The sequence below is a fragment of the Synchiropus splendidus genome, chromosome 18, assembly GCF_027744825.2.
Source record: "Synchiropus splendidus isolate RoL2022-P1 chromosome 18, RoL_Sspl_1.0, whole genome shotgun sequence".
NCBI lineage: Eukaryota > Metazoa > Chordata > Actinopteri > Syngnathiformes > Callionymidae > Synchiropus > Synchiropus splendidus.
In genome coordinates, this window is record NC_071351.1 from 3,624,281 (window position 1) to 3,640,113 (window position 15,833).

Consider the following 15,833-nt stretch of genomic DNA (forward strand, 5'->3'; position numbering starts at 1 on the left):
AGGAACAGAGGTGTCGCGGGCCAAGCAAATGTCACGGAAACCTCTCTCTTTCTGACAGGAAACAGACGTGGTTTTGAGATGTGTGTTAATTATTCAAGGCCACTCAGTGTCAAGAGACACTTTTCTTCTTGAAGCACAAACAATCAATCAACATTCTTTGTAGGTCATGACCTTTTGGTTTTTAGAGCGTTTCAAATTTAATTTTGAAATTATAATGCATATTTTTATGAAAAGATTCGGCACCAAACGTGCAACATTTCCCAGTCGTGGGGAGAAGAAAGGCATTGGGTGTATGGTGACACGTAGCCAGCAAACACAGCGAGAGTCACTAGAACAGAGTGGGCTGACTTGAAATAGGTGGAGGAATAAAGAGTGACAACAATCTGAGTCTGTCTGGCTGAGAAAGAGAAAGTGAGACATGACTTGTCCGTCTGTGTGTATCTCCTCTCACGAGGGTTTTAAGAGTCTTGGCCTATACGATGAGTGGACGTGTTTGCATGTGTGTGAGCGTGAGTGGAAGTGCGCACTAATAGCTCCCAAGCTAATCTCATCAGCAGCTCAACCCTAAACACACAGAGAGGAAGAGACGCCGCAGGAATGAGTCGAGCCGGTGAGTTGCTTTTTGTTTCAGACTATTTGGATTCAACATGCAGGTCATCGTCACACAGCAGGTGGGAAATGGTGAGTGGCAGGTTAATATAGAGAAGTGAGAGATGCAACAGGCTGCTCAGCGGCTGCGGCTCTGTCAACATGTGTGTTGTGGTAGGTCCGAGTTTGTCTGGTTCATACCGGGTGATGGGTGGGAAACTCCCTGCGTATCTGAACTTCACTTGCATCTATCAACAAAGGCTAACTGTCTTGAGCTGTCCATCATACTGCCACACATCAGTACTACATTTACCTTCAAAGATAAGCTTTGTGCCAAATTTTTCTCCAATAAACAACATATTTCTATAAATAACCAGGTGAAAATGGACAAATATCATTATTCTCATGTGTTTTGGGGCTTGACAAAATAAAAACGCATGGTAACATGAGTCTGGAAGAAAACCTTTGGTGTTGAATAAATGTTCCTGAACTTGCTCGGTTTTACTTTACTCGCTGACTGGTGATTTTTGACTGGTGTTTTGGGGCTTGACAAAATAAAAACGTTCTGAGTTTCAATGCTGTTCTTGATTTAGCTGAGATATTGCTTTTAAAACTGGGGGTGAAGGTCCCCAGTGTTGGACAGGATTTCAAAGACCAGTGAATGAAGATGGGCTTCAGAAAAGTCCGATTTCATGCTTCACATCCAGTGAAGTGTCGCCCAACATTTAATGTCGGGTCACTCACAGCATCTGTGCTTACAGACACAGAACTTTCTGAGGACGAGGCAGAACGTCTGAGGATGGAACTGGCCAAGGTGACGCCTCTTTCTCAGAGTGTATGGAGTCTTGTGGCGCGAGTCTGAGAGGTGGATGGTATGGCGGCTGGCTTTGGTGCAGCCAGTCAGGTGAGCGCTTCTCTGCTGGATGCACAGGTGGAGGAGGAGATCCACGCGCTCCGTCAGACGCTCCTGACCAAAGAAAGGACGGCGTCAGAAATCCGCCGGCAGCTGGGCTTGAGTCCGCTCAGCTGCATTCGACAGAACCTGAGCCGCAGCTGGGAGAGCGTCCAGTGCTCCGCCCCGTGAGTCTCGGCAGGCTGTGAACCCGTTGTGGACCACGCACTGATTGGGGCTCTCTCGCAGGTACCAGACTGCCTCGGCCACTCTGGACGACATCAGCCACTCGGACGTGTAAGTCTGTCTGACCTCTGACCTCTTCAGCTTGTATCTAGAGGCGAGCAACAGCGGTGTGTGTGTGTGCAGGTACCTGAGGACCCGGGATGGACTGTCTCATGCCGGTAACGCCACGTCGTCTGCGTTGTCTAATGTGGGCGTGGCCATCACCAGGAGGCTGGCAGGAATGAGGTAGTGCCCCCTCCACGCTTCCTGCTGTTGCACCTCACCTTCTTTGACTCGGTGTGTGTTGGTGTCCGCAGGTCGCTGCCTCTGCCGGGTCCACCGCGGTAAGTTCTAGACACAGAAAGACAACAGTTTGTTTGTTTACCCTCCAGATGGTAGACAAGGACTGAACACTTGATCCGCAGCTTTTGGATCTCAAATCAACTAGTCATCACCGTGTTCCTCCTCTTATCTCTCCTTTATCTCTCCATTGAGAGTAAGTTATCATCTGGGCAAACACTAATGGACGCAGTAATGACAGGTCACGTCGATTGACTATTCATCAACATGACAAGACGAGATAAACATGAGGAGCTCTCTGCGTCTTGTGTTTCAGTATGCATCACCACATCAGCGTCCCAACCCTCAGGTAAGGTTTCTATGACCATTTTACTTTGTTTATTGATGCATTTTTATGGAAACAAATATAAATATACTTATATAAATAATGTCAAAAATATATCAAACATAAAAAAATACATTCTCAAATTTATATTTAAATATGCTACATTATGTATGAGGTGTTATAAGTACTGTTTGATTCAGGAAAATCTTGATTAAAATTGACAACAGCAATAATTGTACTTCGCAATTAAATCCCACATAACGGAATTATTTTTCTCAAACATCTCAAACCTGTTTAAAAAGTCACTGATCCTTGTGTGTTTCTTTCAGACACGCTCCTGTACTGAGGTCTCTGGAGGACATGGTCAACGGTGTGAAGCTGCGACGATGAAGCCAGCTGAGACTGGGACCCAGATCCACGGAGCAAAGGACCCCCTCACACAGCACAGACCTCGTTGCCATGAGAACACCCCTGCAGCTATTTGGCTCGGAATTAATAACCTGAACAATAGATGGAGTCATTCAGAATGGATTTTAAATTAGAGATGTGTGACGAGCGAGGTCACTATAGTCAAGGACAACTAACGAAAACTAGAATTGTAATTCATTTCCGTTAACTGAAATAAAATAAAAACAAAAGTTTTTCATAAAACGACAATTAACGCTTTATTTATTTATTTATGTATAATAACGTTTTAATTGTTTCATAAAGAAGCATTTTGACAAGTAAATGAGTAATTGACAAGTAAACGTCCGCAGGCAGAACTCGGGCATGCGCGTTACTAACTTCCGGTTCCCGCACCGGAATTTCCGGCTACATCGGGCAGGTGGACCAGATCAGGCTCCTCTTGTTTGAGTAATGGACTGGCGAGTTCGTCTGCATGGACTATGATGTTTGCTGAGAATGTGAAAGACAAAAATTCAAAACTAAATAAAAACAAAAACTGATGAAAAATCCCAAACTATTGTAACCTTGGTGACGAGTCCGATTTGTTTGTAGTAGCATATATAAACCACTAGATAGCGCTGTGGTGTTTCAGAATTCCTCTCCAGGCAGAATGTTCACTATTTTATTGACGTGTTTTGTTGTCATTATTTTTATTCCGTCTTCCATGTAGCTATTAGATTTAACTCAGAACAGCATATTTGACATTTGTGATTTATGAAATAAACCTTTTATCTACATGTGAATTTCAAGTCCAAATATTCACGAAGCCTCTTCGCTTTTGACACACATAGGCTTTCGCTTCTCCTCATCAGAGACATCTGAAACACATCGACCTTCCAGCTAGCGTTCACCACTTCCGGTTCACTGTAAGCGTTATGTTTAGCTAAACACGGTCAGAACCTCGAGCTACACAGACATTACTTTGTTCTTAAAGACCAAAATACGTTGATTTTCGTGGCTGTATTTTTATCTACAAAATGGCCGCAAAGCCAGACCACTTCTGATCATTTCACTTGGAGCTAAACGAACTGAAATGCAAACTTAACGTCACCTTTTTTGACGAATCATGACAGACTCCGGGTTCGCTGCTCTGGCGCCGCCTCTGGCCTGACCGCAGCACTGTTGGTTCACCATGACGTCACGGTTAAATTTAGCTGACCTGCCGAGCACGTTCCTTGGCCTCGAGCCCTGCCAGGTGCGGCCCCGCACGCCACGCCCATTATCGTTCCAGGCACCGGCCACGCCCCCTGTCCCAGCGCAGGGCTTTTAAAAGCAGGCACGGGTCAGGGCGCGCAGACACGAGCCGCAGCGCAGAGTGAGAGGAGGCGGAGTCGCACCGTCGGACACTAATGGGCTTTCGGAACCACAGCTAAAACCAAACCCGCGGCCTCAGCTCTCAGGTGAACGCTCTCTTTCTTTACTGTCCTTATTCAAAATAGCACAACTTTATTGGTACCTACAGCTGTGGTTTTGCAATGAAGGAAAGTGATCTGATATCACTGTTTAATTTTCTAATAAAGTTTAAAAAGTGCATTTCATGGTTGAGGAAATATGTATAATATAAGTTAATGGAGCTCAACTCTAAAACACAGTTCATGAGTAATTTAAGCAAGGCAGGAAACTTGTTATGAAAGGAGTAAAAACACCAGGCTAATTTTAATGGACACATTTTAAACTACATACACTGGTAATGACAACCTGTGAAGGTGAAGTCAGAGGAATGACGCTGTGGGGTTAAGACCAAGTGCTGTCAACAAGAGCGTCTTTTGGGACGGGGTTTAATCGTCCTTCTGCTTGTCAGCTGCTGCAGAATTAAGACTGAAACCCATCTGCTGCCGGTGTGTTGCTCCAGGGCAGCAGGGCTGTGCAACACTCATGTTGTGGAGCACTGACCAGTGGAACTGCAGTGAAGCACCTGGGCAAAACAAGTGTGTCCTGACTCTGGTCTTGATCCACAGATCTCACCTCACATCGTACAGCGGTCAGAAGTCATGGCGTCCATTCCATCCAGCGGATCTCTGATCGCCACCCATGACTACTACAGACGTGAGTTGACCTCTGAGTCTCACATGGAAGTTAGGGCTGACGATTCTCCGCGGTTCCAGGTCGACTCGGGTCGGCGTCCAGCAACAGCTCGTGTGGCAGCGCCGAGTTCAGTGGCGAGGTGATCCCCCACCACCCAGGTACCCCGCTGCGTAACACCCAGTCAGCCCCTTCCTGTCTGACACAAGCTGACCCTTGACCCGCAGGTCTGCCGAGGCAGGACTCGGGCCACTGGTGGACCTCCTTCTTCTTCGCCAAACAGAACCAGGCTGGCACTCCGGGGGGACCAGACAACCTGAAGTGAGAGTCCTCTGGACCCAACTGCTGTGGGGCCCTTCACTTGCTAACGGTGTGTTTCAGGAACCAGACGTACACAGTGACCAACGGTCAGGTGACCAACGGTCAGGTGACCTGCATTGCCAGGGAGATGGTCATGAACCGACGACTCAGCGAGAGCAGTGACGTGGGGAAATTCGAACCATCGACCTCCCCGCTGACGACCACGGCGAGCCCCTCCTCCTAGACTTGAGGGGTCCGGCCGCCATCTTGAAGGCTCAGCAGCGTTCCGTTTGTTTGTAGTTAGCTCTTTTGACCAAAATTGTAAACATGTTGTAAAAAGTATTTTTTCACTGTATAATGTTAATAAACTTCAGACTCTTATGACTGGGCTGAATCCTTCATGAATGAGTGAGCTCTGTCATCGGTGAGAGACCATGAAGCAGCCACTGCGCCCACCTCAGCGTTCCCAACGCTCCCTCAGATGTTCCCAACAGGATCTTGTGAACGGTGTCATGTGACAATAATCTGATTACTGGTCAGGACTCTTATGTAACTGCAGCTGATGCTCAACAACCAACTTGTTCATCTCTTCCACTGGTTGGTGAAGTTGACCTGAAATGTCGCAACGTGCATCAGACACCAGATAAGATGTTCGAGAACGAGTGGTGCTGGGTCCACAGCACCCCTCACTGTTCCGCAGAGGCGTCTGGCGAGGTCAGCAGGGACACGCCCACTGCCCTATCAGACGCTTCCAACCGCTCGCACCACAGTGATGCGAGTGCAGCATATCTTTATTTACGTTGCGTTGCAAGATTACGATCAAAACAAAGGACGGCGCTAAAACAGGTCCAAATCTGGCTGACACCACTGTGTAACCATGTTTTATCGCCGACACATTCCCAGAACAAAACCCTCGAGTGAGTTGGAACCCGAAACATACACTAGGTGAGTGCCTCCAGGGAAGGAGACACACGTGAGCAGCCCAGGCGGCAGGAGGTCTGAGAGCTTCAGAAACAAAGCCTCGGCATCAGTTCACGGAAACACGCGCTGAGACAGCGTTTCGGTGGTCGTCTCCTGTCGACACTCAAGCTACAGGGGCTGCTTTCATGACTCACTCTATAAATCACATTTAAAAAACAGGAGAAAAAAATGAACCCAAAACCCGTCAAGTCATGACTGGTCAGGGAGGTCGTCGGGGGAGGAGAGGGAGAGCTGTCGGGGCTTCTGTGAGCAAAGTTCACGGTCCACAGACGAAAAATAGCACAGTGGCACCGGCATGCGTGCAGTGTTTAAATATATACAAGGAATGTCGGACAAAGGTAACAGCCGAGAGGCTGGAGGCCGACATCCCCACGAGTGGAGCGCACCCCCTACCCCTTACATTAATGCACACACAGACTTATATAAATAAAGCCGATAAGAGATTCTGTGAATACTGGTTGGTGTTTGCAGGTCAAGGACCCTCGTGCTGCTCTCCACGTGGCTCCAGCGTGTCCCACTTTAGCTGCTGTGCCAGAAGCATCTGGTACTTTTCCAGGCTGGATCCAGTTTCTGATGACTCGGAAGTTCCTGGAAGACAGTCAAAACATTCAGAACTTGATGATCCTCCCGTGCACTTTTGACAAGAGGGTCAAAGAGAATTGGGGACGGATGCTCGAGGAGGAAAGAGAGAAAGTGATGGGAGCAGCTGCTGCCCCGACAATGCTTCCAGGAAAGTCAGCTCAAGTATTTTCTCACCGAAAATCATTCACCAGCCGACTGACTGGATTTAATCGAGAAAGAAGTCAGTCAGTTGCCTCGCCAGCACGTCTCGCTGGTGCCCTCCAGTGCAAACTGTGAGTGACTACACTGGCAAAGGGGGTCATGGTCAGAGGCTTGCTTGACATCTGAATGTTGAGCTTTTATTAACACTTAAAAATGCTTCACAAACATCAGAAACTTTTTTCCCACAATAATAATATAATAAATATTCAAACGTATAAACACTCCGATAATCAATCACAGACCTTTCAATAACAACGATCAGTAACGTTCAGTCACGTGTTCCTGAGGTTAGTGGTCCGCCCAAGAGCCCGGCGGGGGAGGGGATGGCTTCATGAGATCGTAGGTCGGTCGGACTGTCCATGACCGTGTGACCAGTGAGGTTGCGGTGAAGAACGATAAAAATATTCTACAGGCGCAGAAATTAAACGTCTTAAAAACTGTACATGTAAACATCACACACTTTCACTGAGAGGAAATACTTCACACGGGAGATACAGTACGAGCTTACGCGTCCCAACAGCGGCTGGACTCCACCGCCGGGCCGGCACCGGCCGGCTTGAACTGCCACGACCCCTTCACCGTCGCTGCTTCATGAGCCAGCCGTGACGCAGCGGCGGAGGACAGGCGGCGGGAACCGGTGGCGGTGAGCCGGCAGGTGAGGAGATGCGACATTGAAGCGAACGATAGAAGTCACAGATCAAACATCAGAAACCACTTTGATATTCAAACATTGTGCATCACAGAAACAGAAACACTCTGTACAAACATGAATTCACTGCAGCCAAAAAATACTGAGGGTCGCCAGGGCAACAGAAACAAGCAGGAAGAGGCGTGTCTGCACCTTCAACTTCCCGTTCTGCTGCACCATCGCGGTCGAGATGTTTCGTCGAATGAAAAAAATGTACTTTTTAACCTTCACCGGAAAGGAACAGTCCGAAGACTTCAGAGGCCTCTAGTGGTCAAGTTGCAGACTGCAGCTAACAAAAAGGGGGGGAAAAATGCAACAGTTAATGTTGCCAATGATTGACAGGGAGCGGATCATCACACTTTCATCATCTTAAACAGCTGGAATGACTCATCAATAAGCTACACTGCGGCTCAAATAATCTCTCATATTGCACCTTTAACAAAGCAACAGTTTCAATTTCCGCGCTTCTGCTGAGGACCTTGTGCTTCTCTGCTCAGTGGACCAACTCAGCTGAGCTTGTTTGAGCTTCAGCTGAACACCAAATATGGCCGCCGTGTTCGCACCCACCTGTGCAGCAGCTGTGCTTCAGCGCCGGGGAGAGTTGGGCCGGAGGTGGCCAGTGAGAGAGGGGGGCTTGTGAAAGTGAGCGATGCGTTTCAGGTAGCTTTGCACACACGAGCGAGAAAATGCTGACGTCCGAGCCGTGATTGTTCCCTCCAGGAAGTTACGCTACAAATGAACAAAAAATAAAATAAAATCCTGCGAACGCTAACGGCGTGAAACACTCAATTACATGACTCAATCACACGAGGTGGTCACATGACACGATCACGTGACTCGACCACATGACTGGTTCACTTCCTGAGACGAAGGCTACAGCTGACGGGGCACTAGAGGTCAAAGTGAACCACATGCATCAATGAGATGTCCGAGCGAGCGGGAGGGTCTGTGAGGGCGTGGTCCACCCGGCCAGACCCCGCCCACCAATGTGCAAGAACAGTAGGGGGTGCTGCTTCAGTTCTGGTGCAGGATCAGATTCTCCAGCTCGTCGGCCGAGCGCAGCAAGAAGGCAGCGGACTCTCGGTAGCCGGCGATGAGCTGCCTCACCGCCGTCACCTCAGGAGGGCTGAGCTGTGCCGAGGCTCCGCCCCCGCCGCCTCCCTGCCCGTGATTGTTGGAGCTTGAGGCAGAGTTGGGACTGGTGGACTTCATGCTGAGATCGGTGGGACCTGCGTGAGACACGAATCATTAGCAAGAGCACAGGCACGACGCGCCGCGCTCTCCCGCCACGCACCGTTGCTTTGTGCGTTATTGTTTTGCTGGTTGCCCCCGGCAACTGCCGTGTAGCCACGCAGGGTGTAGCTGAGGCCTCCGTTGGTGTAGAGCTGCTCAGACGCAAACGCTGCGCTGGAGATGGCAAAGGCGGTGGGTGTCACAGGGGCAGGGTCCCGGGAGGTCGGGGTGTCGGTGGACTCGTCCTGCAAGAAAACACCGGCGGATCACCACAGGATCTTTCTGAGGCGCGGGTGGCGGCAGCGTGGCTACCGTGGGCGGGGAGACGTCCAGGCGCATCCTCTTTGCAGCATTACGAGTTTCACTTTCGCAGGCGGCGGCCAGAATGTTCTCGGCCATGGCTGAGGTGAGGTGGGGGGGTGTGGGTCGAATCTGGGGGGCAGAAATGTTTCAGACCACTTGCTCAAGCAGCAGCTTCTTCATCCACCAGCTCCGTACCTCAAAGCCGCCCTTCTTCATGCGGCGGCAGGACTTGAGGTAGGTGCGGATGCGCTTGCGGGAGCGCTCCTGGAATTCCGGGAACTGACGACCACATGACTCCATGATGGCCTGGATTTTTTCCTTTGGCTGCTTGGAGATCGGAACCATTCGGTCCAGATTCTCGTCCACAAAGAGGCGCACGAACATCTGCGTGGAGGAGGAAGAGTGAGACCCACCGACAGGCCGCACAGGAAGTGACATCATGGATCACTCACGTTGAAAGCCTTCAGTCTCTCAGGATCAGCGCCCTCAACGTCGATGATCTTGTCACTGTCATCGTGGTCGTCATGGTCGTCGTCATCGTCGTCCACTATCAGAGTTTTGTCAGAGGCGCCGTCCTCGCCGCCGATGCTCAGCTCCATCTTCATAGAATCGTAGCTCCCTGTGCTGTGAGGCGGCGACTGCAGACACACATCCACGTTGGTCCCAGCAAACACCCAGCCAAGTCAGCAGAGAGGTCACTGACCTTGCCCAGTCTCCTGCCGGGGTCGACGGCTTGAGGCGACAAGCTCCCAGAATGCATCAGGTTGACGGGCTGCTGGTCGTCCGAGGAAGACGAGGACCAGGTGCTGCTGAAGTCCAGTGGAGTGCTCACCCCATTTTCTGTCACCTGACCAGAAGGCACCACTGCCTCTGAAGGGGTCGTGACAGCTGGGGAGGTCGTGAGAGGCGCGGTGTCCTCCGCAGCATTGGCTGCCACGCCCACCTGTCCGTTGGTGCTGCTGCTCTCAGACAAGTCCTCGTCTGCAGAACGAGACACGAGAGTGGCTCAGTGGCAGAGACACTCCCCCTGCTGTTCACTCAGCTGACAACAACCAAATGTGTGTTCCTATCTAAGCACCTTCACCTCGTCCCTCGCTGACTCAGAATTTTCAACATCAAGACCAGTGAGAGATCTGGTCTTTTGGGACTCATGAGCAGCTTTATGTCGGGCAGCAAACACAGACCCTTCATCGTGACCACGCTCTGGGTGACTCACCGTCTTCGTCTTTCACAGCCGGACCCTCGCTGTCTCCGTTCTGGGGGCACGGTTCTGGGGCGGTGGGTGCAGCAGGAGGCCTGGCTGGAGCCCACGCCGTCTCGCTGTTGTTCACCTCCTCGCTGCTTATAGAGCTGTCATCCTGGGCATGGAGACACACTTTCGTCAACTTGCACACACACGCTGTGCCGCTCACTCCTACCCTCTCTGTGGCTGTCATGCACTGCAGTTTCATCTGCTTCAGGTAGGTGGCGGTCAGCGGCATGTTGTAGTCGATGATGTCAGCGACCAGCGAGGTGGGCCTGTCGTTCTCTATGAAGACAAACAGCCAGTGTTTGTGCCTGCTGTGTGCGTGTGTCTGGCCGTGCGTGTGTACCTTTGAACTCCTGCGTGCTGGGGCTGATGTGCATCCTCTTCTGACACTCCCCACAGCTCATGAGAAAGCGGGTCACAGCCTCTCGGGGCAGGAAGGCATACGTCTCGGCAATCTGAGCCACGGGACACATTTGCTCGCAGTTACTCCCCCCTGCCACCTCACAGACCAGAACCTTCACCCGGACCTGTGCTGACTCACCGCTTTGTAGGTTTTTTTCTGGCCGGCGTGTTTCGGGGCCCGGCCGGGGTCCGAGCCCATCTCCACGTGCATGGCATAGATGATGTCGAAAAAGTCTTCAACCACTGCCACTCGTTTCAAAGATGAGTCGCCGCCGGAACCTCCGTCCGCGCCCTGGAACACACGGGTTAGAGACACGGGATCATGTGTGAGGGTTCATTCAAATCAGAGACAAAAGTTGGTGAACTGAAGGAGCGGCCTCGGGTGGCTGTGATGGCATCCGAGACCCCCCACCACCCAGGCCCCGCTGTTTAAAAATAACAGCCCACCCCTCCTCTCCTGCTGACCCTGTCGCCATAGAAACTGCTGCCTCCTCTTGGGCAGGTGCGCTGGGGGCGAGAAGGTCATGTGACACCAGTGCGATCACCAAGACGACTGCCTCCATCCTCAGCTCAACAGAGCCCCCTACTCCCCCCCCAACCCACACAACTCCCTGTGGTTTCCACAAGACTGTCCCAGTCCAGAAGTTCCCTGAGGCGTCCCTGAGCCCCCACATCCTTCCGAGTCACCTCCCCTTGACATATTCCCCTACTGAATCTGACATTTCATTTTTCCGCACCCCCACCCTCCCGCCGCCGCCGCTCGCCTCTGTCCCATCATCCTTCCCTCCTTTCTTTCTCCTCCTCTTCTTTTTCTTGCTCCTGCTCTCCCAAGTGCGAGGTAATGATCGTCACCATGGCAACTAAAACCAGCTCACAGAGCTGGTCTGTGCTAATCCCCCCCTGCACCCCACCGTCGCTCTGTCAGCTGGACTCAAAGCAACTATAATGAACGTTAATGAAGAAATAATCGCGACATATCATGACCCCTGACCTCGGCCCACCGCTACAGAGAGGTGAGGAACATTTGCCGCCTCGGCAGCCAATCATAGCGCGGCGAGTGAGGTCACCAAAACTCTCATTTGTACACTCATCATCCCCTGCAGTAACTTTGCTCACGGAACCATCCCTGCACAGCAAGTATTTGATAAACTCATGAGCCTTGTTTACTTTAACCGTGAGAACAGTCCACAGCAGAAGTTAAACGTCTGGTCTGCAACATCCCAGGGGGCACCGAGGGAAGCCGCCGGTGATCTTGACACCGTCTAGTCACTAGTGATTCTGGCACCATCAGAACTGTTCAGACCCGCTCACCTGTCACGGGACAGGTGAGACTTTGCAGGTTCTGAGGAAGACCTGCACTCCAGTGTGCTGCTCTCCAGGACTCCTGTCCTGGCTGTGTGGGACAGAAGCCGACTCCATATTTCCCATGTAGCCCAGGCCTCAGCCTCGCCCCACCGTGGAGCCAATTGCAGAACGATTTCTCCTCCAGCCCAGAAGTCACCCACCACAGGTGCTTCCTCAGCAGCAGGGAGGATAGGAATTTTGACAAGAGTCATAATGTATTTTCAATTGATGAATCACATTGTTCTTGTCTGTGTTTGACTCCCTGTATCTGTGTCCTAGTTGAAGATTTTTGGTTAGGGATTCTCTGTCCTGCTCAGGAGGATTATTTCCGTCTTCAGAATGAGAGGAGCGGGCTATCTCCCACGCAGAGGGGGAGGAGGTGGAGGGAGGAGGCCCCCGGGCCGGTTAAAAATGGTGTTAATTTCTCCTCCTATGGGAGAGCAACCAGCGGTCTCTCCATGGCAACAGAGCTATCCGCTCTTTGTACTCCAGCAGGGAGTGTGTGTGTGTGTGTCTACAGGACAATCCAGGAGCTCGTGGACATCACTCTGGACCCTGCCCCGGCACTAACAAGCAGCATGCCGGCGATGAAGTCGCAACACATGCTGCTGTAGAGGAAATGAGGACTGATCATTGGCAGTGGAGCCGGAGGAAAGGAGGACGGACAAATCCACAGGATGAAGGTCAAAGAGTGGGCGGGTCACAACAGCAACATTTCAGTATGGAAATGTGGAAATAAAACAAGCAAAACACGCAACTTTTCTTGACTCGCACGATGCAACAAACCACTCCAACAAAACAACACAGAGCAAAAGGCTCTTTCACTGCCGCTGGAGCCTCCACCAAGATTACAATCCCAAAATACTGACACAGCATGCTCCTGCATAAAAACCTAATCCCCTCACTTGGTCATGAGAGTCCCCAAAAGCCGGCTGTTTGCTACAATGTGTTTAATAAAAGGTTTAGATCACAGGAAGGAGAAGAGGAAGCTTGAGAGCCGTCGAAAGGCTTGAACGTCCTTTCTGAGTCAAAGTGAGGTGAAGTGCTCAGAATGGGGGAGACCTGAGCCCAGACTGGATCAGTCCTGCACATCAACTTGAATAACAGTGAACGCTGCAAGGCATCATAGCAACAGGAGTGTAGGGGCCATGTTTAGAAGGTTATGATCCTCCGGTGGATGCTGTGCAGGAGGTTTCAGCTGAAACAGCAGTGTGTGATTTTACTCTGCAGAATATTCTAAGTGGAAACTCTTTGGTCGGACAAGAGCACTTCACTGAGAGACGAGATCCTGTGACCTCTGAGAGACTGCAGGTCACACTGATATGACAGTCATCTTGGATGCAGCTCCCATGTGTGACACATGGAGCCAAGATGGGGTCTCAGTCATAGTGATGTACGTGCAAACAATGACGACCTTGAAGATCAAGGATGGAACCCAGGTTTTGATCCCAAATGAAGGAGTCATCGGGGTCAAAGTCGCTTCAGATAAAGCCTCCACTGTGCTCCAACATGTCAGAGTGTTGATCAAACTTTGAAAGGATGTCGGCTTCGACGAATGCACAGCATGTCCCGTCCGACTGTTCAGGAGTTCAGAGGTTGTAACGTCACTGTCTGCTTGTAGAGGGAAAGATTTTTTCACAGACCTCCGTTGTCGTGGCAACAGTGAGCAACAGTGTGATGCTCAGTGAAGTCCTCCCTCCTCCTGCCCTGCACCCTCTGTTAGCTACATAATGGGAGCAAACGGGGCGGTGCGCCGGAGGATGCTGGGACTGGAAGACACAGCCTCACTGTCCCGCGTCCACAGAGGAGACCTTCTCCGTCTGCTGGACCCCCACACAGCACCCCCTCCCACCTCGTCCACTCCCTTGGCAAACTGAGGGAGCAGCTGCAGTCGGGACCGCTCCAATACAGTCTACTGTCACAGACAGAATCAGAACCAGAAACAGTGCAGTCCCTCAGCTTTGTGCTGGGGCAGACCTGTGGTGAGTCATTTGTCTGGTCTCTGACCCCAGAATGTCAAAGTGTCACCGTGCCGTGATGGGAATGGGGTCCTGCTGATAAACAGGTGTGTGTGTGAGTCGTTCCCTGCAGGTCTTATATAAACGATGCGGGTGTGTTTGTGCAGGCGCTCCCCAAAAACACCCATCACACAGCCTCCAAATGTGACGGAAACCAAGTAAAGCCACTCTTTGTTCCGCCACAGGACCCCCCACCCCCTCAGCACGCGCGCACACACGCACGCACGCGGCAGCCTCCTGGACCTCTGTTGCCAGAGCAACCGGTGCCTGCAGCATCCCGACCAGGACAAAGACGTGCGGTACCACGTGCAGCCAGAACCCGGCAAGACCGGCGTGGTCCCGGTTCGTCTCTTGCCGAGTCAGGACAGATTACAATGAATCCCCCACCTCGACCGAGTCCGGGTCCGTGAAGGGAAGCTCTCGGACCCGGCGGAACCACAGACATGCCGCCACATCCCCACGCGCGCGCACATGAGCGCGCTCCAAATAAATCCGTCGGTTCGGGTCGTGACGCGCTGGCGGGACTCTCCTCGCCGCTGCCTGGGGCACTGACGTTGCCATGGCAGCAGTGAGCAGCCCAGGACGGGATGCGAACAAAAGTGAGCCGGGATCGAACCGGTACATATACCACACACGCGAATAAGAACCGCACACACACAGCGTACCGTTGACTTGACCGGAACGTACAGCACCGGCTTCCCGGGACCGCCTCTCTTGTTGTGCTCTCCCAGGACGTTGGTTCCGACCGTGAAGCCTTTTGACTTGACCCAGAACTTGAATTTGGCGTTGATGTGGCTGTTGTCCACGTACACGCCGTCAGACTCGTCGCTCTGCAACAGGGTCTGCATGATCTTGTTATATTTCCTTCGGGTCACCGTCTTTGTTTTCCCGGAATCTCCGTAAGTTCGGAGGCACCAGTCCTGAAATTCGGCAAACATCTCCGCCTCCAGGACCATCGGACTCCGACTCCTCTTGGGCGCATCCCCGCACGCCTTCTTCGCTGCCATCACTGCCCCCTCTCCTCTCCTCTCTCTCTCTCTCTCTCTCTCCCTCTCTCTGTCCTCTTCTTCTCGTCCTCCCTCTCCTCCCCCTCTCTTTCCACTCTCTTCCCCTCTTCTCTCCCTCTTTCTTCTTTCCCCTGGCTATCACTCCTCCTCCGGTCCCGTCCGCCCCGGCTCTTGATGCAGTCTTCCTCCGCGGTGACCCAGACAGCGGGACACCTGTTAACAGGATCTGGTCCCGAACCGCATCTCTCACTCTCTCACTTCCTCAGAAGAAGCGGCAGCCGGATGGGTGGCGATGTTGAGAGGGGAGAGGAGGGAAGCAGGGGAGGAGGGGGGATACGTCCTGGCACGGATCCGCCACCTGTGACAGGAGGGACCTCGGTGTGGCCCCGTGGAGTGTTCGGATGGTGATGAAGAAGATGATGATGATGATGATGCACCGTCACACCTGTTTGAATCATCATCATATATTGTCCGATGTGGGGAGGGGTGTTGTGGGTCGAGGGTGGGATCAGAACCTGGTCCACCTCTCTGCAGATAAAAACCAGTATAAACTTCTAAATCATTCATAAAACGGCGGTGTTGGAGTGTAATAAACACAGTGGTCTGCGTGTGTGTGTGTGACTTCTGGCCTGAGTATCACAGGCCCATGCTGGCGGCGGTGACTGCTGCTGCTTGTTGCCATGACGACAGCAGCAGCAGTGTCTCCCGGTGAGTGGGATGCCCCGT

At 51.8% G+C, this 15,833-nt stretch overlaps 3 protein-coding genes and 1 long non-coding RNA gene across 5 annotated transcripts; 2 read left to right on the forward strand and 2 right to left on the reverse strand.

Annotated features, from left to right (window-relative positions):
- The first annotated feature begins 20 nt into the window (after window positions 1–20).
- LOC128749282 (tumor protein D54-like) lies at window positions 21–3,438 on the forward strand. Of its 2 annotated transcripts, none has more exons than XR_008412918.1 (8): window positions 21–681; window positions 1,350–1,402; window positions 1,520–1,668; window positions 1,730–1,777; window positions 1,850–1,951; window positions 2,023–2,049; window positions 2,131–2,354; window positions 2,660–3,438. XR_008412918.1 is itself a non-coding variant. In XM_053848708.1 (8 exons), the coding sequence occupies exons 1-8, from the start codon at window positions 648–650 to the stop codon at window positions 2,718–2,720; spliced, it is 507 nt and encodes a 168-aa protein (XP_053704683.1). In that variant the 5' UTR covers window positions 21–647; the 3' UTR covers window positions 2,721–3,438. The 2 variants fall into 2 exon arrangements, 1 of the variants encoding a protein (XP_053704683.1); XM_053848708.1 differs by having other exon boundaries at window positions 2,322–2,354.
- Window positions 69–3,974, reverse strand: LOC128749283 (uncharacterized). Its single transcript, XR_008412919.1, has 4 exons — window positions 3,829–3,974; window positions 1,854–2,056; window positions 1,631–1,751; window positions 69–1,555 (listed from the first exon to the last, which is right to left on the reverse strand). It is a non-coding gene; the product is annotated as an uncharacterized LOC128749283 (long non-coding RNA).
- Window positions 3,975–4,056: 82 nt separating this feature from the next.
- Window positions 4,057–5,480, forward strand: LOC128749932 (pancreatic progenitor cell differentiation and proliferation factor A-like). Its single transcript, XM_053849954.1, has 5 exons — window positions 4,057–4,177; window positions 4,736–4,823; window positions 4,883–4,960; window positions 5,027–5,120; window positions 5,181–5,480. Exons 2-5 carry the CDS (start codon window positions 4,769–4,771, stop codon window positions 5,341–5,343), a joined length of 390 nt encoding a protein of 129 aa, XP_053705929.1. The 5' UTR covers window positions 4,057–4,177; window positions 4,736–4,768; the 3' UTR covers window positions 5,344–5,480.
- A 1,457-nt stretch (window positions 5,481–6,937) lies between these two features.
- nol4la (nucleolar protein 4-like a) lies at window positions 6,938–15,169 on the reverse strand. The gene is made up of 11 exons (XM_053849277.1): window positions 14,766–15,169; window positions 10,878–11,030; window positions 10,680–10,791; window positions 10,506–10,615; window positions 10,304–10,445; window positions 9,791–10,068; window positions 9,540–9,725; window positions 9,283–9,471; window positions 9,097–9,216; window positions 8,846–9,029; window positions 6,938–8,780 (listed from the first exon to the last, which is right to left on the reverse strand). The coding sequence occupies exons 1-11, from the start codon at window positions 15,105–15,107 to the stop codon at window positions 8,566–8,568; spliced, it is 2,031 nt and encodes a 676-aa protein (XP_053705252.1). The 5' UTR covers window positions 15,108–15,169; the 3' UTR covers window positions 6,938–8,565.
- Window positions 15,170–15,833: the final 664 nt, after the last annotated feature.